Source organism: Sorex araneus, chromosome 4 (genome assembly GCF_027595985.1).
Source record: "Sorex araneus isolate mSorAra2 chromosome 4, mSorAra2.pri, whole genome shotgun sequence".
NCBI classification, from domain to species: domain Eukaryota; kingdom Metazoa; phylum Chordata; class Mammalia; order Eulipotyphla; family Soricidae; genus Sorex; species Sorex araneus.
Genome location: NC_073305.1, coordinates 133,340,545 through 133,366,688, shown reverse-complemented (window position 1 = coordinate 133,366,688; position 26,144 = coordinate 133,340,545). Strand labels below are relative to the sequence as shown.

Sequence of the window (26,144 nt, the reverse complement as noted above, 5' to 3'; positions counted from 1 at the left end):
AACTACATGAACTATAGTGTCAAGTAAGAGTAATCAGAACATTGTAGTAGTGGAATAAAACAGACTCTCAGGACAGTAAAATGGAAAGGATATGAATAGTAAATTTATGACAAAAATGTATGAACAATTAGTTAATTTATGACAAAGAAACTAGAATCATTAAGTGAAGCAAGGGAGGCCTCCTCAAAAACTGGCACTGGGAATTTGGTTAACCAAACCAAAAAAAAAAAGAGAGAGATGAAATTGGTTTTTTTTTCAGTAATAGATAAATTTGTCTCCAATTGGTTATTCTTTTTTTAAAAAAATTAATAGTTTATTTTTAATTAGTGAGTCAACGTGAGGGTACAGTTACAGATTTATACATTTTTGTGCTCATGTTTCTCCCTTACAAAGTTCGAGAACCCATCCCTTCACCAGTGCCCATTCTCCACCACCAGTAAACCCAACATCCCTCCCCTCCTCCCCAGTCCTGTCTCCCCCCCACCCCACACTGCCACTATGGCAGGGTATTCCCTTTTGTTCTCTCTCTCTGATTAGGTGTTGTGGTTTGCAATAAAGGTGTTGAGTGGCCATTGTGTTCAGTCTCTAGTCTATATTCGGCCCGCATCATCTTTCCCCCACATGACCTCCAACCACATTTTACTTGGTGTTCCCTTCTCTGAGTTACCCAGAATGAGAGATCAGCCTCCAAGCCATGGAGACAACCTCCTGGTACTTATTTCTACTATTCTTGGGTGTTAGTCTTATAGTCTATTATTCTATATTCCACAGATGAGTGCAATCTTTCTATGTCTGTCTCTCTCTTTCTGACTCATTTCACTTAGCATAATACTTTCCATACTGATCCACTTATATGCAAACGTCATGACCTCATTCTTTCTAACAGCTGCATAGTATTCCATTGTATAGATGTACCTGCGTTTCTTCAACCAGTCATCTGTTCTAGGGCACTCGGGTTTTTTCCATATTCTGGCTATTGTAAACAGTGCTGCGATGAACATATAAGTGCAGATGTCATTTCGACTATACTTTTTGGCTTTTCTGGGATATATTCCCAGCAGTGGTATTGCTGGGTCAAATGGGAGCTCAATTTCTAATTTTTTGAGAAGCGACCGTATTGTTTTCCAAAAGGGCTGAACTAGCCGGCATTCCCACCAGCAGTGTAGAAGGGTCCCTTTCTCCCCACATCCTCTCCAACAGCGGTTGCTTTTGTTCTTTTGGATGTGTGCTAGCCTCTGTGGTGTGAGGTGGTATCTCATGGTTGTTTTGATCTGCATCTCTCTGATGATTAGTGATGTAGAGCACTTTTTCATGTGCCTTTTGGCCATTCGTATCTCTTCCTTGGTAAAGTTGAGAGAGATGAAATTGGATCCCTACCTCACACACACTGTCACACTGTCATCCTGTTGCTCATTGATTTGCTCCAGCGGACACAGTAACATCTTCATTGTGAGACTTGTTGTTACTGTTTTTGGCATATTGAATATGCCACGGGGAGCTTGCCAGCCTCTGCCGTGGGGGCTGGATACTCTCTGTAGCTTGCTGAGCTCTCCAAGAGGGGCAGAGGAATCAAACCCAGGTCGACCGCATGCAAGGCAAATGCCCTACCCGCTGTGCTATTGCTCCAGTCTATACACAAATTAATTCCAAATGGATCAAAGACCTTCATTTTAGAACCAAATACATAAAATACATCAAGGAAAATGTTGATAGAATTCTCCATGATAATGACTTCAATGCCATTGGCAGTGACAAGGAAACCAAAAATAAATGGGACCACACTAAACTAAAAAGTTTCTGCACTACGAAAGAAATGACAGCTAAAATAGAAAGATGTTCTGCTGAATGGGAGAGAATATTGTAAACATCTATCAAAGAGCTAATGTCTGAAATATATAAGGCATTCACCAAACCTGAAAAAATGATTTTTTTAAGGGTGAGGCAGTGAATAGATACTTCCTCAAAGAAGACATACAGATGTCCAAAGTGTTCATCCTCACTGATATCAGGGAAACACAAGTCAAAAGAGCAATGAGATTTCACCTCACACCTATACCAAAAAGTCTCAAAGAAAAAAACAGTACTGGTGGGGATGCAGACTGATTCAGCTACTAATTGAATATTAGTTTGGAAACTTCTCCAGAAGTTAAAAATAGAACTTCCATATCACACAATGATTTCACTCCTTAACATCTACCTCAAGAATACAACAGCAGGGGCTGGAGTGATAGCACAGCAGGTAGGGTGCTTGCCTTACACGCGGCCGACCCGGGTTCAATTCCCAGCATCCCATATGGTCCCCTGAGCACCGCCAGGGGTAATTCCTGAGTGTAGAGCCAGGAGTGACCCCTGTGCATCGCCGGGTGTTACCCAAAAAGAAAAAAAAGATACAACATCAATAGTTTTAGAACACAGAGAAGCACCTCTGCTCACTAGAGCACTATTTACAATAATCAAAATCTAGAAACAGCAAGGAGATGGCTCTGAGGGCTAGAGGGCATGTGCAAAACCCAGCTTGGGCCCCTGGGAACCAACAGTGTGCAGAAAACAAAAATTTGAAACAACCCAAATGCCCATTATTAGATGAGGTATAAAGAACTTGTAGTGTGTGTGTATATATAAACATGCATACATACATGTATGTATACATCTATACATATATATCCAGTGGACATATATGTGTGTAAGTGTGTGATCTCTCCCATGGAATAAAGCCCAGCTATAAGAAAAGATGAAATCTTGCTTTTAGCTACAACTTGGATGAAACTGTTACTATGCAGAAGGTGAGAAGTTAGTTTATTGTATAGTTCAAATCGTTCAAATCGATGGGTCCAGGTCCCTCCACAGTGCCCAGGCCTCTCCTTTAACCCGTCCTTCACCTTGTCCATGTACAACTTCTAAATCCTGTCCCTTGCTGTCTGCGCGCCTCCAGTGTTTGATGGCCTAGTCTTGTCCCTACACAATTCTCTGTCCAGTGTATGCTTTCCTAGTCTGAAATCTTGTCATTGGGCCTCACTTTGAGGTTCCCTGTTGTCCTGTCCCATCTTTCTCTGTCTGAGCATAAGACCCTTGCCTGATTCTGCCGTCTTTCTGGGCCTGTGAGCATTACATCATCCTGCCATCCTGCCTTCGTGCCACTTCTGTCTGGTCCTGCAGTCTACCTGGGCCTAAGTGAGTTTGCAAAGAGAGAGATAGAGAGTGGGCAAAAGAGAAAGAGGTATACCTGGCAGTGGGGGGAGGGGATTCTTCCTTTCATCTGCTGCTGTCCCCCACTCCCAGCCATCCCGTTACCTATTTTGATTGGAGACCTCAGTAGCCGAGATTTAAACCAACCTCTAAATTAACTAGTTCACCTAGCTCTTCCACTTGTCCATTCCCACTGTAACAAAACCAGAGGGATTCGTGTTAAACAAAAGTCAGAAAAGGACAAATGCCAGATGATCTCGCTCATTTGTGGTCTATAGAGAAACAGGACAAGAGGATGGACAATGATGAACAAAAATAAACCCTTGAACTCTGACAACAGAACTTAAGTTTCCAAGGTTTGGGGTGAGGAGTGGAGAGAGCTGTAGAAACAGGTGATACAGAAATACAATTGTGAAAAAAAGGTAAAACTTTTATTTAAGTGAAGTCAATTTGGGGGGATTTCTTATTATTGTGAAAGAAACTTTTTTTTTAATTTTATTTTTTTATTGAATCACCATGTGGAAAGTTACAAAGCTTTCAGGTTTAAGTCTCAGTTATACAATGCTCGAACACCCATCCCTTCACCAGTGCACATATTCCACCACCAAGAATCACAGTAAAACCTCCCCCCCCATCCCCCCAGCCCCCCACCCCGCCTGTGTAGCTGACAAATTTCACTTTACTTTCTCTTTACTTTGATTAAATTCAATATTTCAACAAAAAAACTCACTATTATTGTGTGGAGTTTTCCCCCGCCAAAGTAGGACCTGCTGAAAAGGAAGCATTTGATAATTTGTTTTCCATTGCTGAGAATGAGGAGATATGAGGTTGTGTGGTCACAATGGCAGCTGCGCAGTTTTGGATTTGTGAAAGAAACTCTTATCTTTAGTTAATTAACTGTGCTTCCTCATGATTGCTATGGATAAAAATATAGAGAGTTAAATAGTGAGGTGTCTCTGATCATGGCACATACTGTTGATAAAGAAAGCATAGATCTCTTTTTGCACAAGCCAAGGTCCAAAGAAGCAGTCTGATCGGTCAAATCTGCCGCTCATATACACATTAACCTCATAGGTGACCAAAGTCATATCAATGGTCTTTGTCTTTAAAAGGTCTTTACTAGTTTCGTTAGCATGATGCCAGGCACCTAGCAATCAGATATATATCAACAGATATTTGTAGACTGAATGTACTAACCTACGTAATATTAAATTTCAACACTTCATATTCAAGCTGTTTTCCTGAAGGCAGAGCCCATTTTTCTGTGATTTTTTTTTTTTACTTTTCTTGAGTTCGTGGAATCTTCCTGAACTCCCCCCTTGACAAATGTTACCAGTAGTTAGAATTGATAAACCAATGTATCAGCTGTTCTAAATTAAAAATTAAGATTATCAATTTGCTTAGTTTTTGCTGCACCTGTCCTACTGGTAGTGCCATTTCTCTCTCTGCTCTTCCCTGTTAGCCAGAAAGAACTTCCAGCTCACAAGAACAGATTGCCATCCCTCCCACAAATAAGCCCGGCCTTACACATTTGGCAGCATTGAAAGGCTCCATTCAAACCGCTGAGTTAGAAGCTTCCTCCAGAACTCTCGTGAGTTAGTGGTGTGTCTGTAGCAACAGAATTTTCATCATTGTCTTCATTAAACGTGGTCTTTGTCTGATAGGTAGAAGTGGAGAGACTCATTCTTTCATAGACCTCGTCAATGGCTTTATTAAAGCCATCCATGTCTATTAATCTGCTCACTGATTAGGCTCATCTGGGTTATTGGTGCCCAGGTGGTGGGTGAACTGATTGGCCCTTTATTTGGCCACTGCTGCTGCTCCGTGTGTTCTTCAGAAGCCGCTTCTCCACCGAGGCTGCCAGCCTGCAAGCTCCAATGGTGCCCTGGAGACTGAATTCTCCAGGAAGGAGAGAGACAGTTTGCCTAAACCCACTTTGTCAATGATTGAGTGCTTTACAAATGTCAGATGTTATTATTGGTCTCCTGGGCACAGGCTTCTCTTTACCCATTCCTGCTCTACCTTACCTTGGTCGTTAATGTAAATCTTTCCATTTTAAATGAATCTCTCAGATACTTTATGCTTCATTTGTATAAAGAGCTAACTGCTCCCATTACTGTTAGCAGGCTACTGAGCATCCATTATAAAAGCATTTATTTTGCTCCTAAGATGTTTTCATTGACAGTACGGTTTTGTAGCTTTAAACACACACACACACACACACACACACACACACACACACACACACACACACACACACACACACACACACACACCCTTCCCAATACCCTTCAAGGGCTCTTTAGAAAGGATCTATTTACAATCAGTCTGTCTTTTGTTCCTCCCAGATGCATATGAGAATTAATTTTTTTCCAAGGGTGTGTTACCTTTGCAACTGCCTCCTATGTTTCTGTTTGGTTCCTGGAGTGGGGGGAGAAGTGTAGTCACTTCTGTGAGATTAAAGCCATCAGCACTGCACACTCACAATATTTTCCTTCGCTAGCAGCTGCTGAGTAGTAAAGATTGAGGGCTGTGTTCATTTGCCTCCTGCATCTAGTTGATGCCACATACATAATCTCTCTGGTACAGAATTCAGAGACAAAATGGTGAGGATGTTTGATGGGCTCAAAGAAACAGTGGATCGGACATCCAGGGAGGATATAAGAGCAGAAATAAGAAAACTAGAAGCAGAAATGTCATTAATAAATCTAGTGATAGATCCCACATGGTCTTGTCATTCCACTCTGTAGTAAAAACTACCATTAAAGTAAACTTTCCAGTTCAAGTGTTTGAAGGGAGATTATAATAGTCTTTATAGTTTATATATACCCAGCATATCCAGTTTGTAGCAATCAGTTTTTTAGATGAATTAAAAAACTATGGCCTTACTTCTTCTTTTTTTTTTTGCTTTTTGGGTCACACCTGGCGATGCACATGGGTTACTCCTGGCTCTGCACTCAGGAATTACCCCTGGCCGTGCTCAGGCAACCATATGGGATGCTGGGATTTGAACCCGGGTCGGCCGCATGCAAGGCAAACGCCCTACCCACTGTGCTATCTCTCCAGCCCGGCCTTACTTCATTTAACTCAGTTTATGCTGGCTTAATCAGTGACCAACTTGAATGTGTACTTAACAAGTTTTCTAAAAAGTTGGTCAGATTTTATTTTCATTTAGGAAAGGTGCTGTTTTACTCACACTGAAGTTATTTGGTTTTTACTAGTTTCATATCTACAGCTCCGTTGAGTTGACTTCATCTGTTACATGCTATCTGACAGAATTCCTGAATCATATTTATTAAGAAAGGTACAGGGGCTGGAGCGATAGCACAGCGGGTAGGGCGCTTGCCTTGCACATGGCCGACCCGGGCTCGATCCCCGGCATCCCATATGGTCCCCCAAGCACTGCCAGGAGTAATTCCTGAGTGCAAAGCCAGGAGTAACCCCTGAGCATCGCTGGGTGTGACCCAAAAAGAAAAAAAAAAAGAAAGGTACAACTGCAGACACAGATTACTAACCACCACTTACTGTACTTGTTTTAACTGATATTGAAGCAATGCAAAAAAAAAAAAAGAGAGAGAGAAAATGGAATGTGGTTGTAAATTTACCAAATAAAAATGTAAGGCTATCGGGGCTGGAGCAAAAGCACAGCGGGTAGGGCATTTGTCTTGCATGTGGCTCGACCTGGGTTCGATTCCCAGCATCCCATATGGTCCCCTGAGCACCGCCAGGAGTCATTCCTGAGTGCAAAGCCAGGAGTGACCCCTGTGAATCGCCAGGTGTGACCCAAAAAGCAAAAAAAAAAAAAAAAAAAAGTAAGGCTATCCCCAAAATTCAAAATAATGTTAACCAAAAATAATCCAGGATCTTATACTTAGATATTTTCATTATTAGTACTTTTTTACTGCATGTTTACTCAGTAGAGATGGAGGCACTGCTGTCAACTGCGATCATTACTTATTTGATGCAACTTTGTACTTAACTCGGGTGTCATTCTGAATCCTATATATTTAACTACTAATGAACATTAGAATCTTCTAGTTTCAGAATTCTGTACTGCAATCCCGAATTCTCCCGACTTTTATTATATGTTTTATTTTCATAAAGTTGCTCACAATATTTAATTACATTTAATATTCTAACACCAATCCCACCACCATTGCACCTTCCCACCACCATATTTCGGATGTTTCCATCCCAAACCCCAAATCCTGTCCCCAAAGCAGAACCGAAATAATTTATTTTGTATTGTTTGTTATGAGTAATCTGCTAAAAATAATCCCAAAAAGATTTCTTAGAGCAAAGTATGTGAAGATTGTTTTATTTCACTTATTAAGCCATTAAGCCTTTGTATAAGAGATTAGTGACACCAACCGGCATTTTCTTTAACAGTATGATGGGCCTGAGACCTTCAACACCACACATAGCACTAAACACTGTCCCCTGCACTGCTCTTGTGATCCCCAGGCCCAAAGCAAGTATATTACACACACACACACACACACACACACACACACACACACACACACACACTGACTCTCAACAGCAGTGACAGTGAAAAAGGGAATCTTGGGGCTGGAGCAATAGCACAGTGGGTAAGGCATTTACCTTGCACGCCGCCGACCCGGGTTCAATTCCCAGCATTCCATATGGTCCCCTGAGCACTGCCAGGGGTAATTCCTGAGTGCAGCCAGGAGTAACCCCAGTGCATTGCCAGGTGTGACCCGAAAAGAGAAAAGGAAAAAAAAGGGAATCTAGATATTCTGTCTCCTAGTACTCTGCTCTGTCCCTTTTTTGTCCTACAATCTGTCACCTGCCAGCTTGGTGCACACTGAGGTTCTCTCCTCCATTCCCAGCATTCAGAATCTCCTCCGGGGTCTTTTTGCTAGGGTTTCTTTCAGCTGGCACTCTTTGGGCTCCTTGGATATGGATGCCTGCATTCTCCAAGACAACACACCTTTGGCCAAGCAAGTGGAAATAGATATAAACAAACGGGACTACCTTAAACTGAGAAGCTTCAGCACCTCCAAAAATACAGTGACCAGAATACAAAGACAGTCTACAGAATGGAAAAGGATATTCACCCAATACCCATCTGACAAGGGGTTGATATCAAGGATCTATTAGGCACCGGTTGAACTCCACAAAAAGAAAACATCCAACCCTATTATAAAATGGGGCGATGAAGTGAATAGACTCTTTCTCAAAGAAGAAATCCAAATGGCCAGAAGACACATGAAAAAAATACTCCTCATCACTAATCATCAGGGAGATGCAGATCAAAACAACAATGAGATACCATCTCACACCACAGAGACTGGCCCACATTCCAAAAAACAAAAGCAACCAGTGTTGGCGTGGATGTGGGGAGAAAGGGACTCTCCTTCACTGCTGGTGGGAATGCCGACTGGTTAAGCCCTTTTGGAAGACAATATGGTCGCTTCTCAAAAAATTAGAAATTGAGCTCCCATTTGACCCAGCAATACCACTGCTGGGAATATATCCTGGCGAGGCAAAAAAAGTATAATAGAAATGACATCTGCACTTATATGTTCATTGCAGCACTGTTTATAATAACCAGAATCTGGAAAAAACCCGAGTGCCCGAGAACAGATGACTGGTTAAAGAAACTTTGGTACATCTACATAATGGAATACTATGCAGCTGTTAGAAAGGATGAAGTCATGAAATTTGCGTATACATGGATCAACATGGAAAGTATCATGTTAAGTGAAACGAGTCAGAAAGAAAGGAATAGACATAGAAAGATTGCACTCATTTGTGGAATAGAAAGTAACAGAATGGGAGACTAACACCCAAGAACAGTAGAGATAAGTACCAGGAGGATTACTCCACAGGTTAGAAGCCGGCCTCACATGCTAGGGGAAAAGGCATCTCAGATAGAGAAGGGACCACCAAGTAAAGGGTGCTAGGAGGGCCTGTTCGGGATGGGAGATGCAGGCTGAAAGTAGACTATAGACCGAACATGATGGCCACTTAATATCTCTACTGCAAACCACAACACCCAAAAGGAGAGAGAGAGCAAAAGGGAATGCCCTGCCACAGAGGTTGGGTGGGGTGGGTGGAGGACGGGGTGGGGGTGGTGGAGGGATGCTGGGACCATTGGTGGTAGGGTGGTGGAAAATGGGCACTGGTGGACAGATGGACACTCGACCACTGTATGACTGAAATGCAAGCATGAAAGTTTGTAAGTCTGTAACTGTACCTCACAGTGATTCACTATAAAAAAATCTTTTTAATTTTAAAAAACTCCTCTGGGGCTTAAGTTTTTACCTTCAGGCGGTCAGACATTTAGGTTTCGTGATTCTCTTCCAACTACCATTTTATCCTTTTGGGAGGTTGTATGAACAAATCATTCTTCAAGAACCTGAAAGGGAGAGAGTATCATGAAATGAATAGTCTCTTGCATTTAAATGCAACAGGCAGGTAAGCAGGCAGTAGTCACATATGTTGCCTGCAGAATGACATATAATGAAAAAAGGTCCGGTCCCCAAATGGTCTTGCTAAAGTCTGTGTGGCGGAGAAAGTCTATGGCCTTTCTAGCAGTATCACAATAGGATGGTACTTCGGTCAAATTTTTAACTATATGTTTCAAACCCTGGAGTTTTTGTTTTCTTATTTTCTCCTTTCCCTTCCCTGCTATTGCCACTGTTGTTTTTGTTTTGTCAAAACAAAACCCTGTTTTGATCAGGGTTCATACACTGGATTGTGGCGCTCACACATACTTGGTTGTGATTCCTGGAGATTGCACTTTTGTCCATGCACCAGGCATCCCAGAAGGCTCTGTCACCTGGATCAGCATCATTATGGAATCATTATAGATCAAGGTGCCAAGAATGGAACCTCTGCTTGCAAGGCAGTCATGAGGCCCTGCGCTAATGCCAGAGACTCATGTGTGCAGTGAGTGAGTTGGTCTTGCTTAGGACACCTGTAACACTCTACTCCTGCTTTTCGTCATTGGTCTTCCTCTACTTTGGGTTGGTTGTATTGGTTTTTGTGAAAGTGGGGTGAGGTTGGGGTTTTGGTCCAGTGGTGCTAGGGGTCTCCAGGGCTACCCCTAGGCAGTGCTCAGGGGGCCATGTGGTGCTTGGAAACTGAATACAGCACTCTGCATGCAAGGCTGGACTTCAGCCCTTCAAGCTGGCTCCCTACCTTCTATTTTTTTTTTTTCTCTTTGGGTCACACCCGGCTATGCACAGAGTTTACTCCTGGCTCTGCACTCAGGAATTACCCCTGGTGGTGCTCAGGGGACCATATGGGATGCTGGGAATCGAACCCGGGTCGGCCATGTGCAAGGCAAACGCCCTCCCTGCTATGCTATTGGTCCAGCCCCACCTACCTTCTATTTCTTAACTCAAGAAAATCCAAAACTTTTTCCTTAACGATCACATTGACCATGAAGGTGTAATCTGTTCGTGTAAGGAGGGCCATTTGGAACTACAGATTATTTTTAAATTATCAACTGCCTGTATGTGTTCATCTCAGTGAGAAAAAGAAGAGTCAGAGGAATGTTTTTGTCCTTCACATCGGGGTCTGGAGTTTCAGGGAAGTAAAGGTTCCTCTGCTTTTCCAGAGCCAGATCCATTGTTAAAAGTTCGTGCCATCGTTTTTGACATTTAGTGTCAGATTTTCTTTTTTGTAAATCCCTCTTCACTTTACTAGGTCTGGTCTCAGAGCTCAACTATTTCAAAACCATAACATTTCTTAGTGAGTGATTGATCTGTATTATGTGTCCAGCCATCAGGGGGATCTTGGGATGTTGCTTGTATAAACTGTAACCCAATCTGATGCTGTGCATTTAGTTACAGTCTTTCATAGGCCTATTGGCGATACTCTATCCTCCTGGATTTGGGAATAGGGCTTATCTGATACCTTCAGGGGAAAAAAATCCATTCATTTTTCTCTCTTCCCCATTTAAATAACTCAACACATCTGGTAATACTGTAGGATCATTGTCCTTCCAGTTCCTCTGCAGCTCATATTGCTACAATATTTCTTAAGTATTTGGTTACCTAAAGGGCAATGTGATTAAAAAAAAAAAAAAAAGACTTTGTATAGGTTTTACAAATTAACCCATCTGCGAAGCTAGAAAGTAAAATGCCTTTAATCAACAAAATTTCCATTATCAGCCATCCTGTGTGTGTTGTGGAGTCAGTATGAATGTAAATAGAAATTTGGAGATAAATGCTCATGTGTTAAAATTTTAAAGCACGTCTTTTTAGTAAATTAATGTAATTTGCCTGTAAGAAAATGTTTATTAAATCCAGGGTACCTGAGATTGAAGTATCTTGTTGTTAGGGTCTATTCCCCTGGCTTAATAATGTCTTCAGTTACAAGAATGATAAAAGCTGAAACAAAATCCCTTAATTCAATCAGAACTGAGCTAAATTTTAGGAAGCAAAGAGTAGGAATCAGATATAAGACTGCATATATACAAAGCCAAATACACATGATATTGACTTCTTAAGCAAACGGGATTGCCTTGAGGAATTAAGGTTTGAAATGGCTGCATTAAATGTTATAATAAATACCACTGTTTTATCCTCTTGAATTAAGATGATTTATACCAAAAGAAAATGCCAAATCATGCAATAGCTTTGGAGACACTGTTTACCATTTTCTGCATATTTTACATGCTGGAGCAAGTTCAAAACTTTGGTTTTACTTGATTTTTTTTAATAGCCTAAGCCTTGAAAATAATACAGATTTTTTTAGCACAATTTCAATCTTGTTGTTTTGTAAAAATTTCCAGTGTTTATGGTACATTTGACCTAGAGGTCCTACACCAAATATATCCACTGTGTATTTTAAGCACAACAGAATGAGCCCATGTGAAAGCTTAACCATTCTTTTGCTTTTTTGCTTTTATTTCCGAATTAAGCATAGAAATTAGCATTGTAATGGCTCCCAGAGTGGGGATATTGAAAAAAGTATCCACCTGATAGAAATAAATGTACAGAAAATAAATTGGATTAAGATTTCATTTGTTATCAGAAAGTTAAACTGATGTTCAGAAGGGTCATTACTGGGTTTTTGTTGTATGAGTTAAATTCTGTGCTCATAAGATTTCCTTTTGCTGAAATTATTGCCAAAAATAATTGGATCACAGTTCTAATATCCAGGTGGACAATAGCCATTTGCTGGGATCTTTGCAGATATTACCCTGAGGGGTTCCCCCCAGCCCCCCACCCTAATCAGGCATAAATGGTACCTTATTACTGATTCTTTTGAAGCTGTTGTGGGGTGTTTTTTTAAAAAGGAAATACAAATTCTCTATTGCATTTTTTTCTTTTGTTTTTGTTTTAGGTCGTGGAGCTTATAGCAAGTGCTCTTATGGACTTGGTACAAGGAGTATACCATGAAAATTCTACTTCAGCCAAGGTAAGACTCTGGCAGTCATTATAAAATATGAGGTTAAAAGCCCTCGTGGCAAAAACTAGAATTGGCGAGCGAAAAATGTCATTCTTGTTTTGTGTTTAAATTGCATGTGACATTTTTTTTTAGATTACTGTTTTGGCTACAAATGCATGGCCATACGCTTAGTACATAGCCCATTTAGCCAATTAAAACAACCTCTTATCCTCTGGCTGGATTCACAGTCTGTTTGATCCGCAGCAGCCCGGGCAAAGGCTGCTGGGCTGCCACCCCATATGTGGCTGCAAGAGTGACTTGTGCTGGGGTGGCCGGGCTCAGCATACTCCGGAGGAAGGAGCTCGGGGCCCAGGAAAGTGGACACCATCCCAAGAAGACAGCTGTTGGCAGCGTGAGGGAAGCATGTCCTTTGTAGTCGAGATCCAGAATGTGCTGCGTTATTACACTCTCTCCGAGAAGAAGTAGGAGGGTTGCACCGTTGGACTATTTTGATTTATGTTCTGGATCTAGAATTAAAATTTTTGACTCATTTAGCAGGACAGCTCAAGAAGGGTTAGGTTTCATTTCTTTAAAAGACAGTTCTTTTCTTTCAGTAGGATATTAAATATAAGTGATTGCTTCATTGATCGCCACTGTCATTTCCTGTGGTCCATACTACTATTAAGGGTTCCTGTCTTCTAGTGTCTCATTATTCTAAGTTTTTTTTTCACTTCTGTATTTGCAAGATTTCACTCACTCTGAGTTATAGGGGATGGAGGTGGTGGTAGGGATAGGGGATTGGGTGTTTGTATCTACATCTTTTCTTTTTTCCTTTTATTTAAAAAAAAAAATTTTATACAAGCTGGAGCGATAGTACAGCGGGTAGGGCATTTGCCTTGCATGTGGCCAGCCTGGGTTGCTGGATTCCCAGCATCTCATATGGTCCCCTGAGCACCACCAGGAGTAATTCCTGAGTGCAAAGCCAGGAGTAACCAACCCCTTGCATCGCCAGGTGTGACCCCCCCCCCCAAAAAAAAAGCCAAAAAAAATTTTTTTTCATTGAACCACAGTGAGATACACAGTTATAAAGTTATTCATGATTAGGTTTTAGTCATAGAATAATCCAATACCCATTCCTTCACCAGTGCACATTTTTTCTTTTTTTAAGTTTTTATTTAATTGACTCACTGTGAGATAGACCTTTACAAATCTGCTTATGAGTAGATTTCATTCATATAATGTTCTAACACCCATCCCTCCACCAGTGTACATTCCACAGCACCAGTGTCCCCAGTTTCCCTTCCATCACCCCCAGCCTCCCCTTCCCCCATATCTACATCTTGAACTCTGACATTTCCATTTTAAGAAAGACAAATTTTACTAGAAGTGAAACACAGGGCATGAGCAACTTGAATAAGAAATTTTAAAGTATAACCCAGGGACCCTGGTTAAAGCCGGGAGTGGTTCGTGAGCTCAGAACACTATCTCTTGGATAGCTGCTAACATTTGCTTTAGGGAACCACAGTTCCCAGTATGTATATCTAACTTCACTTAAACCGCTGTTGGCATGAGGGCCCCTGCAGAGTATATGGCCACAGTGAGTCTTTTGATGAGTTTCGCAAAATTATCCCATTGTTAGTTATAATGACTTGCAGTCAATGCCAGACTATAAAATAGATGAACCCTGGTGCAGTTTGGAATACAGAAACCTCTTTGTGTGTGTGTGTGTGTGTGTGTGTTTACATGCATACACACACACATACACACACACACACATATACATATGCTCTGGTAAGGTCATAGCTCAACCCAAGAGATGGCTCAGCAAATTGAGTGCATGCTTTACATGAAGGATGCCCAGGTTTGATCTCCAGGTCCACATGGTCCTCTGAGCACTGAGCTAGGAGTCCATACATATTTCCATATTTCACATGTGTGTGTGTTGTTTGGTTTTATTTTTTGGCCACACTGGCAGTGCTCAGGGCTTACTTCTGGCTCTGCACTCAGGGATCACTCCTGGCGGTGCTCAGGGGACCATATGTGGTGCCAGGAATTGAACCTTGGTTGGTTGCGTGCAATGCAAGCACCTTACCCACTGTACTATCACTATCACCCTGGCCCTATTTCACTTTGTTTTTTGCAGGAAAGTGGGGTGCAACCATTATATGAAGCTTTTATGTATGTGCCAGTATTACTTTAAAAAAAAACAAACAGGGTATGATGATTATGCAATGAGATATAGTACTGCCTGGTGTGACCTCAAAACAAAACAAAAAAATGATGACTACTAAGCACATACATTGATATTTGCTTATGTCTTTTCCACTTAATCTTTACAGATGTCCTACTAGCAAGTACTCCTGTTATCCCCATTTTATACATATAAGACTGAGATTTAGAAAAAAAAAAGTCAGTTTTCTGGGCTATAGTGATAGTAGAGTACTTGCCTTGCTAGTGGCTGACCCTGAGACCCCACATGCTCCCGCAAGCATCGAGATCTCCCTATAACGACAAAGAGACTCCAGAGACTGCAAACAGCAAGCAGGGTTTATTGTAAGACTGGCTAGCCAGGGTCCAGCCGCCTACAGGAACACACAGGTCCAGCAGGTTGGGCAAGACCCCCGAGCTTCTCCAAAGGAGATCTTATATAGGCCTTCCCCAACCGTTACAGCAGAGCCCGCGCGTTTCATAGCCAATAGATTTGTAATGATACATACTTTCCTAACCAATCCATTTAGAAGGACATCACTCCTTAGCCTATAGTTTCAGAGATCAGCATTTGTGTCAGTGTCAGGAATGTCCTGGGTTTTAGGACAGTCAGGGGTCTTGTGACATCTGGTTATCTGGTCTGACCACCCTTCTCGCGACTTGCAACTCGGGGTGCCTGTATCCGAGTTCCTTGCTTAGGGGCAGAAAAAACAGTTATTTTGCGATGCCTAAATTAATTCCTACAGTCTGTCCTGGGCCAATTCCTCACAACCTAAGCACAGAGCCAGAAAGAACTTTGAGCATTGCTGGGTGTGCCCCCCACACACACACACAAAAAAAGAAAACATGAATTTGCCCCCAGTCACTCAATATGTTAGTTGAAATTTTCAATCCAGTGCTCACTCTTTCTCCCTTTCCATTTGTTGCTGTTGTTCTGGTGACCAGAGTCACACCTCTAGTTGCGGTGTCTGCACACTCAGACCTGGTGTGTGCTGGGAAGGTCGCACACTCGAGTTGCAGGGCTCACAGTTGCAAGGCTCACATACACCTGACTGAGCTCACACCCTGTCGTGGCACCAGAGCTGCCAGGCTGAGCACATCTGGAATAACTGGGTGCTCTTAGGCACTGGGCCAGGCCCCAAGCTCTCCTCATGCTCCTTTCTGTGCCTTTGCGAAATCTGACTTGTTGGTCTCGCTTGGCCTTTCCTAAGATCCCACCCCACCACGTAGGCTGAAAGTAGTAACCTAATGGGAAGGGGCGGGGAGGGGGGAGAGGGGTTGTGTGGTGGTGAGTGAGGACACTCCTCTATCCCCTCACTCCCGCTGTGCCTGGGGCTTGCATTGGTTCTGTGTCTGGGAATCACTTCTTTGCAAGTGTCTTACCCCTTGTACTGTTTCTTCAGCGCTGTAATGACCTCTTTGGCAATTGAAGCATTGCCTTTTTCGATACTTCCAAGATGTTCAACTTGGTTTCATAAAAAAACACTAATATTTTGCTAAATATATGTTCAATTTTCAGTGAAGATATTGTTTGTTTGGGGGGTTCTTGATTTATCTATCCACTCTTACCATTTGTCCGCTGTAGTTAATCCTGTTCATTAACAATTTGGAAAGCCTGCATGAAGCACTTTCTGTTTGTCTGGCTCGCTTGTCAGTGACAACAATAATTGCCTAACTAGCACCACATTTTGCTTATACTTACTTTCCCATCAGTCGCCTTGGGACAGGGTGACTTTTATCGGTCCATCCATTCTACTGAGGACAGGCCTAAAGTTCAGAAATGACACATAGCAGCAGCATGGTGTCCGGAAATGGTCAATGAGTGTTTGACAGTGACACCATCTCAACCCAGATTTTCTGGCTTCAAGTACTCTGTGATCTGCCTCTTTCTGGGATAGATAAAATAAAAAGCCACAAAGTTTTTGGAAGACTGTTGATTCTATAGGACCAGTGGCTTAGTATGCACCAGTTGCTGACTTGAGTAGCCAATTCTTAATCAAGTTTATTCATCTGGATTCTTTCCCTTTACCCCCCACACACACCTCCCCAAACACTGTCCTTCAAAGGCACTTAAGCCTCTTTTTCTTTCAAGTGGTTACATTTCTGAATATAGCCCCATCCTTGAAAGAGCTGTTTGTTTTGTTTGTTTTTATAACAAACAAAAACCCGGCATCCTTGGTCTAAAGCAGTGGAAGAGCTTCTTGATGACGCTGTTTGTGCCCCCCCACGACCATTTTTGCTTATCCCCCTTTCCCTCCCCTTCCAGAAAGATTCTGGTTGTTTGCTTTTTTCTTCTCCCCCCAGTCCTGCCTTCTTTGCCATTGCAGTGGGCTGTTGGGAATCTGGTTTTCTTTACTTGGCTCTGGAGCCCCTTTTGAAGCTGAGCAAGTGCCCCGCCCATAAGTACTCCCCCGCCCGCCCCCCACACACACACCTCAGATTTTCACATCCTGGCAGACTGGGAAGCAGCCACAAGTGGGGGGTCATGTGGGAGGGAGTTGCACCACCTCCATACCCTGGGGCCAGTTCAGCCACAAAAGAATTGCTTTGTGATTTAAAATAAGCTGCAAACCATTTCATCTCTCTCGGGAGCTGAGGATACAATAGCAGTCTGTTTCCTATAGGGCTACTTACTGCAGTGATGGAGAATCTGGGGAATGCAAAAATAGCTTTCTGTGGCATTGTATCTGTGTGACTTGGGCAGATGCATTGGAGCAAAGGGAGAGGAATGGAAACGAAATCTACCTCCTCCTCTTTCTCCAGGAGAAATCTGTAATTACCTAATCCACCTGCAAACTATGAAAATGTATGTGATTTTATGTTAGTAACACTTAGCAGATTGTAAAGTAAGTTATGGCTGTGTACCCATTCCCAGTAAATTAGGAAATTCATCCTTTATCCCAGCCATTGTAAGATGGTCTTTTAGTTTTGCACTTGCTTGTCTGTAGAACCATTCCTTTCTTTAAAAAAAAAATAACAATAATAAAAATAATTAGTCATTGTGCAGCTGGAGAGATGCTACAGGAAGTAAGCCTTGTGTGCCACTATGTTAGCCGCAACCTTGATTCAAATCCCCAGCACCACACATGGTCTCCGGAGTACCACCAGAGGTCATTTCTGAGCACAGAGCCAGAAATTAGCCCCCAAGCACTACTAGGAGTGGACCCATCCCACCCCTCAAAGCCCAGAGAACAAAAACAAAAATTTTAGTCATCATGCTATCTTTAGTGTTTATAATTTCTCTCTCCCCATCTTTTTTGTTAGCTAATTAAACATTCAATAGAAAAATTGTGCTTTATTTAATTTTAACCTACTTATCTATTCATTATAAACTTTTCTTGAGTTAGAAAGGTAAATACATGTTCATTTTTAAAAAATGAAAATATAGAGCTGGAGTGACAGAAGAAGGTGCTTGTTTAAAGGGAACGCCCTGCACAGAGGCTGAGTAGGGTGGGGGGTGGGGTGGGGGGTGGGGTGGGGGCGGTGGGGTGGGAGTGGTGGGAGAGATACTGGGATCAATAGTGGTGGAGAATGGGCACTGGTGGAGGAACGGGTACTTGATCATTGTATGACTGAAATGCAAACACAAAAGTTTGTAAGTATGTAACTGTACCTCACAGTGATTCACTATCAAAAAAAAAAAAAAAAGAAGGTGCTTGTCTTGCACATGGCCATGCCCAGTTTATATCCCTGGTACCATACACGGTCAGCCAGCACTGCTAGAGTGATCTCACACACAGCCAGGAGTAAACCCTGAGCACTGCCAGGTGTGGCCCCAAAACAAAATAAGAAAATCAAAAGAGAATATTCCCAATCTGTCCCTGTGCAGCAAAGAATTTCTGACCTCCCCAAGATTGGTCTGTGGCTTGGGCACCTGGGAGCATGGCCGTGGGGAGTGTTTGCACCTGTCTCTAACAAGGCAGCTCCCTGTATCTGCAAACCATGTTGCTTGTTCTTGAACACCTGCTTGCCTTCTGGCATTCTGGAGTCTGGGCCCGAGTTGCAGAAGTGTCCTATTTGGTCAGAGAACCTCCATGTCTCCACTGCCTCTCCCAATGACCGCACTTCCTGTGTGTTCACGCTCATGTGTTTACCCGGGAAGGAATCCAGCACATCCTGCACTCCTGCTATAGGAGACCGAGGAACTGGCACCTACCTGCCTTCCTCCTGACTGCTACCCCAAGCATCCTTTTCCTTTTGCTGGTTTCTTGTGGTGACCTTTTGCTGTTAAGAACTAACGCTGGGAATTCAACACTGTGATGCGTTCGACTAAATCATTAGAGCCAGAGGTAGTCTTAAGGACCCAGGACATCTTTTTCTGATTTCTTCATTTCCTGCCAATTCCTGTTCCTTCCTTGGGCATCTGATGAAGAGCCTCAGCATCACTCATCCCTGTGGTGACTTTTTCACACTTCCCTCCTGTAATACTTCTTGAGATATTGTTGTTGAAATGGGGAACAATGCTTCCTCTCTGCAGAGAGTCTCTGCTCTCATTGACTCATTCTCAAGAGAGTGAAAAGGTTTTACAGAGAATCCAACTCACGAGAACTGGTTTTAAGTTACTGAAATTGTGAAGAGTCATTTTATATTTCTCCAGGGACACTCCAAACTTTCAGTAGAGTATTTGCTTATGAGGAATAGGGCTGTGATTTAATGAGGCAAAATCACATCTATTTTTTTTTTGTTTGATCTTTATGCTTATCATCCCTAAAATCTCTGGAAGCTTTTAAGTAAAATTTAAAGTTATGATAATCCAGTCCATTAGGAAATTATAAATTGTCTCCCACCTACAAAGCCCTATGCTACCAAGTAAAATACGGTTGGAAGATAAGCAGGATGAATTTTGACAACTTCTCAGTACAACACTGAGAAGTTTTGCCCACTGAGGGAAATGTGAAAAAGTCACCATGGGGATCTAAGAAAGGACATCAAGGAAATTGTGGCATCTGAGACAGACACTTGAAGTTGAGAAGAATGAATGTTGTTGGAGAAGGATGGCATTCCAAGCAGAGAAAACAGCAGGATCGAAAATAAAGGCATGTGCTTAAGATCAAGGTTTCCTCCTTGTAAGAATAAAAGAACAATGAGAGGACTGGAAAGGTAGATTTGAATTTATTTATTTATTTATTTTATTTGAATCCACACTCAGAGGTGACCAGGGATTACTCCTGGCATTGTTCAGGGGATCATATTCAATGCTGGGGATCAAACCAGGATCAGCTACATGCAAGGCAAGCACCTTAACCCCTGTGCTGTCTCTCTGGCTCTGGAAAGGTAAATTTTGTCATAGGCATGAAGACTCAATGCCAGAGTGTAGAGCTAATATAATAAATAAATGAGATGCTAGAGAGATGGAAGACTTTTTTTTTTCTTTTTGGGTCACACCCGGCAATGCACAGAGGTTACTCCTGGCTCTGCACTCAGGAATTACTTCTGGCAGTGCTCAGGGGACCATATGGGATGTTGGGAATCGAACCTGGGTCGGCCGTGTGCAAGGCAAACGCCCTAGCTGCTGTGCTATAGCTCCAGCCCCCGAGATGGAAGACTTTTAAGCAAAGGAATTACATGATTACATTAACCTTTGGGAAAATTTATTCATCTGTGATCCTGAGGATGGTTAGGGGAGATTGGAGGTAAGAAAGAAGAGTTGAAGGCTAGAGAGATAGTACAGCAGGTAGGGCTCTTGCCTTGCACCCAGCTGACCTTAGTTTGATCCCTGGGACCTGATCTGGTTCCCCAAGCCCCACCAGGAGCGATCCCTGAACACAGAGCCAGAAGGAAGCCGTGAGCACAGCTGGCTAGGGCCCAATAACAAGTAAGAAGGAAGAAGCAATGAAATCAGGGGTTCTTCTACTTCAACATAGCTGGCCACTGTTGATCTTTTTAATCTGTATGTTATATAACCTCAGAGAGATCACCCTCTCACATCCAATCTGAGGTAGCCACCTACTTAATTCTCTTGATCTTCATCATACTTGGCATCCTCTGATGTTTTCCTTATATTTAATTTTAGAATTAAAAGAAAAGTACTGAAAGAAAAGTACAGTGGGCAGTGGGATTTCGGTCACCATTATATTCCCAGTACGAGAATAGCGCTGAATGCATTAATACAGGCAACAAAGTACTTGTTAAACTAACGATGTAGAAAGGCCCTCAAGGCTTGGAAGTTTGTCTTTTATTTTGGACAGTCTTATTGATGTACAATAAACTGCCAATATTTAAAGTGCGCAGTTTGATTGATATGTTTTGATATGTGTATATACCAATGAAATTATCATCACAGTCAAAACAGTGAACATAGCAATCACTCCCAGTCTTATTCAACATACTGTTTGCTAGAAAAATGGTTGATTCCCCAAAGTCAGTGTTCTTGGACTGTAAACCAAATCCACTTACGGCACAGAATCTCTCTGCACCAACTGCATTGGTCTTGCAATTCTTGGGCTCAAGGGTAACCCCCCTACCTTCAAACACACTACTCACGCTCAGGCTTCTTGTTGTCCTATGAATAATCAGTGGGTCCTTGTCTCTGACTGAAGAGTCGTCTGTCAGCAGTCACCAGACATAACAAGCTAATTTGTTCCTTTCTATGGAGCATAAAATCACATTTCAAACCCGCAATCTGGGACCCTCTAACGTAATGTTAAAGGGCTAAGAATGGGAATGCTCTAACAGTAAGAGAAAAACATTAATCATTTTACTATCAGCTGTAAGGTGAATTTATGAATTATAGGGCTCTTCTGGAATAGCTCTTAATTACTGATGTTCCCTTTTATTCCTAATTTCCAAAGAAATTTCATCAGGGATTAATACTGGCTTTGGATCCTCTGTTTTCTTTCTGCAACCTACTGATTATATCTCGCTCTCTTTTCAGGGTTTTGTTTTTCTTTTTTGTTTTTCCTTTTTGGGTCATACCTGGCGGTGCTCAGGTAGGTTTATTCCTGGCTCTGCACTCAGGAATTATTCCTGGCGGTGCTTGGGGGACTATATGGGATGCCGGGATTGAACCCGGGTAGGCCACGTGCAAAGCAAATTCCCTATCCACACCATACCATCGCTCCAGCCCTCTTTTTAGTTTTTTGGCCCCCTCACTGAGGTCTCTTTAATCATTAATATGGTGAATTAGTTGACAGATTTTCAAATATTAAACCAGCCTTGCATTCCTGGGATGTATCTCACTTGGTGGTGATATAGTCTTCTTTTTATGTAGTGTTGGATTTGATATGCTAAAGTCCTATGCATGTTGGTGGTAATACTCACAGGGCTTATTGGGATGGTCTCCAGGAATGGCGGTACCCTTCTGTTGCATCTTTAGTTATGGTGATTGTGTGTGTGACGGGGCCCCAGGCATCAGTATTACTCCGTGTGCTTATCCCATGCAGGCAGCACAGGGCATCAAACATGTATCCTAACATTTTCAAGGCAGGAGCTCCACTGAGCCCTCCTCCGAGCCCCCTCAAGTCTTTTATTTTTACCTACATAATTCATCTTCATTGCTCTTCATTTCTTACTGTTGATCTAAAATATCCACATGGCATTATTTTTCCTTCTTCCTTAAAGATTTTTTTTATCATTGCTCATAGAGCAGGTCTGCTGGTGATTAATTCTTTCAGCTTCTGTGTGTCTGAAAAGTATTTCCATCTTGTCTTTAAAAGATTTATGCATTGGAAATGGAATTCAAGACTTGTTTTCTTCCAGTATCTCAAAGATGTTGCTTCATTGTCTTCTCATTTGCATGGCGTCCAACAAGGAAAATTGCTGGCATCTTTATCTTTCGTCCCATCTGCATTTTTCTGATTTTTAAGATACTCTCTTTGCCACTGGATTATGATGTGTTTCGGCATCATTTTTTCATGTTTCTTGTGCTTGAGCTTCACTGAATGTTTTAGATTCAGATTTAGATCTGTGAGCTTATTATTTTTATCAAAAATTTTTAATCTTTCACTATATTTTCATTATCTCTTTTTTTCATTATTTTTCATTGTTCATTATAGTTGTCTTTCCCTCTTTCAGAGGAACTCCAATTACTTGTATAACAGGCTTCTTAAAGCTATCTCAGAGCTGACTAGTGCTGTATTCATTTTTCCATGTATTTCTCTTTGCACTTTACATCAGAAAATTTCTATTGGCATAATTCAAGTTCACCAGTTTCTATCTTCATTATTTCTGATTAACCTCAGTGTTTCTCCTTTCTTGATTATATAGGTAAGTTCCCTGGGAGGAGATAATTCTTTTAAGTTGAGTTTTTTAAGAGACTTTAGAGGTGAAGTTGGAGAAATTGTTGAGGTATATTGGGAGTAGGAGATTAATTTGTGTGTTGACTGGATGTCACATTTGTTTGTGCATTTAACTGATCAGCACCTGTTATGTGTCAGACACTAGCAGTACAAGTACATAGTGGACAAGACATTTCTGCCCTCATAGAATTTGTGTCATAGTGGAGAGGCCTCTAGAAGCAAACACACAATAAATAAACAAATAAAAGTAACTGATAGTGATATTACACAGAAAAGGACTAGACAGTGAGCCGTGATAGTGAAGGGTGGAAGGAACTACTTTAGATCTTCTAATACTTTGGATTGGATGTCATAGAAGTCCTCTCTGAGGAAGTAACTTTTGAGTTAAGTCAGCGAAAAGCAATTGTGTAAAATGAGTGCGAGAAAAAAAAGAGGGAAAAAGCATTACAAGAAGAGGAAACAGCAGCCTAAGAGATAGTAGTGGAGTCGGGTACTAGCCTTGCACTCAACCTACTCTGATTTGATCCTCGGCACCACTGTAATCCCCCAAACTCCATCAGTGGTCACTCTTGAGAACTGAGCCAGGAATAGCTCCTGAGTACTGCGTAGGGTAGCCCAGTTCCTCCCCTTCCCACACCCCCCAAAAGTAAAGGAAACAACTCAGGCCAAAGTCTTTTTTTAATTATTATTAATGAGTCACCGTGAGAGTGCAGTTACAGAGTTTCGTGCCTGTGTTACAGTCATACAATACTCGAGTACCCATTCCTCAACCAGTGCCCATTTTCCTCCATCAATGGCCCCAGGGTCCCTCCCTTCCCGGGGGGGCCCCCGTGCTATCCGGGGGCCCCCCCCACCACCACCATGACAGGGAGTTCCTTAGTGTTCTCTCTCTCCTTTTGGGTGTTATGGTTTGAATGGAGATACTGGGTAGCCATCCTGTTCAATCTATAGTCTGCTTTCAACCCACCTCTCCTATCCTGAGTGGATCCTCCACTGCACTTTTGTTGCTGTTCCCATCTCTATCTGAGCTGCCCTCTCCCCCAGCATGTGAGGTCAGCTTCCAAGCCGTGGAACAGGACTCCTGGTACTTATTGCTACTATTCTATTTTATATTCCACAAATGAGTGCGATTTTTCTGTGTCTGCCTCTTTCTTTCTGACTCATTTCACTTAGCATGATACTTTCCATGTTGATCCACTTATATGCAAAATTCATGACTTCATCCTTTCTGACAGCTGCATAGTATTCCATAGTGTAGATATACCAAAGTTTCTTTAACCAGTCATCTGTTCTCGGGCATTCTGGTTTTTTCCAGATTCTGGCTATTATAAACAGTGCTGCGATGAACATACAGGTACAGATGTCATTTTGACTATACTTTTTTGCTTCTCCAGGATATATTCCCAAAAGTGGTATTGCTGGGTCTAATGGGAGCTCGATTTCTAATTTTTTGAGAAGCGACCATATTGTTTTCCAAAAGGACTGAACCAGTCGGCATTCCCACCAGCAGTGAAGGAGGGTTGCAGGCTATAAAATCAATACTCAGGCCAAAGTCTTGAGGTAAAAACCTGCTTAATGTTTCCAAGGAACTGGAAATTCTTCCCAGAGGCCAGATAGTACAGCCATTAGGGTGCTTGCCGGGAATGAGGAGTAACTCCTCAGCATTGCCAGGTGTGATAAAAAAAAAAAAAAAAAATAACAAACGAAGTCTCCCCAGCTGGAACATGGCAAATGGGTAGAATAGTGATTGGAAATAAATTCAGACAGGTGGAATAAATCATGGCCCAAACATGAAGGAGCTTTGGATACAGAGACTCCTAAAACTAAGGAAAGGAATGACTGTTTTTCTTTAAGGTTCTCCAGTTGTTACTCTCTGACTGCTTGATCAGTATTACTCAGTACCATCATGTGAAGGATGATGTACATGTGAAGTACTGAATACCTTTAGTATTTAGTATTTAGCAATCTTTTAGTATTTAGCAATACTAAACAAGCCAAGAACGCGTATGTGGAGAACTTAGATGGAGACAAAGTGATGGTCAGAGCTGGAGCCACAGAGCCTTGTGAGGGAAGAGAATCATTCAGAAAGGATCAGTGAATCAGCCACTAGATCTCTGTGAGATCTGGGGCATCTGGATTTGAAATAGTAGGCAGGAGGAAATCACCTTAGGATCTTACACAATGAAAAGTTCTTTAACAGAAATTACCTTAAAAAAAAAAAAAAGCTATGAATAGGGTTAATTGGAAGGTAAAGAAATTAGAAGCCGAGCAACCAGCTGGAAGAGTCGAAATAACACAGGTGTGAAGTGTGAGACAGGATTGTTGGCAGTGGGAACAAGCGTAGGGCAGGAGCCCGGGAGTTCAGCGGGATTCTCGCTGTGATGCACACGTGATTTACAATTTGTGCTTCCTGTTTTATTACTCTCTGACTAAGTATTTTGTGGAATTAAGTCAACACTCACTTTCTTTTAATCTTTTCTTTACATGCCAGTCTTTTTTTTGATCCTCCGCCACATGTCATAGTCTTTTGTTTTGTAAGTACATTCTAATCAGCATTTTCCCTCAAAATGTATTGCATTTTAGAACTCAGGGATGTGGATCAGTGGTACTAAACCATGCCTTGTATGTATGAGAGCCTAAGTTGGAACCCAGCTCTGGAAAATGTATATCTGCATATATGTGTGTATATATATGTATATATATATAGTTATGCATGTATAGAGAGTTGAATAAAATGTTTTTCAAAGTAATAAACAAGAATTAGAGATATAGACAATCTTTGTCTACAGAATATAACCATTGCAGTCTTTCATTGGTATCTTATACTACAGTAGATAATGAATATACATGTCCAGTGCGTGTTGACAGGCCTTTAAACTGGGCTCAGCCATTTGCTGGCTTTGCCCAACAGACGGCGCTCTCTGTGCTTCTGCCATCACTGTAAGAAAAGTATTTCCTGCCTAGACTCATGTTTTAGGAAATGGGCACGGCATCTCCAGTGAGCCTAAGACATGTTGTAGGAAACAGCCACCAGCCTAGATCAGCTGCATCCCAGCTGACCCACGGGTACATGAGTGATGACACAAAGGCTGTCTGAAGCCACTGAGATTGGGTTCACTTTTGCTACAGTGAACCCAAGTTCAC

At 42.0% G+C, this 26,144-nt stretch overlaps 1 protein-coding gene across 2 annotated transcripts in view; it reads left to right on the top strand.

The window, feature by feature from the left end:
* PDSS2 (decaprenyl diphosphate synthase subunit 2) overlaps positions 1-26,144 on the top strand; it is a 304,415-nt gene that overhangs the window by 210,724 nt on the left and 67,547 nt on the right. For both annotated transcript variants that reach the window (XM_055135730.1, XM_004605703.2), the window contains exon 4: positions 12,511-12,585. In XM_055135730.1, the coding sequence (XP_054991705.1) occupies positions 12,511-12,585 (75 nt within the window). The remainder of the gene's footprint in view (positions 1-12,510; positions 12,586-26,144) is intronic.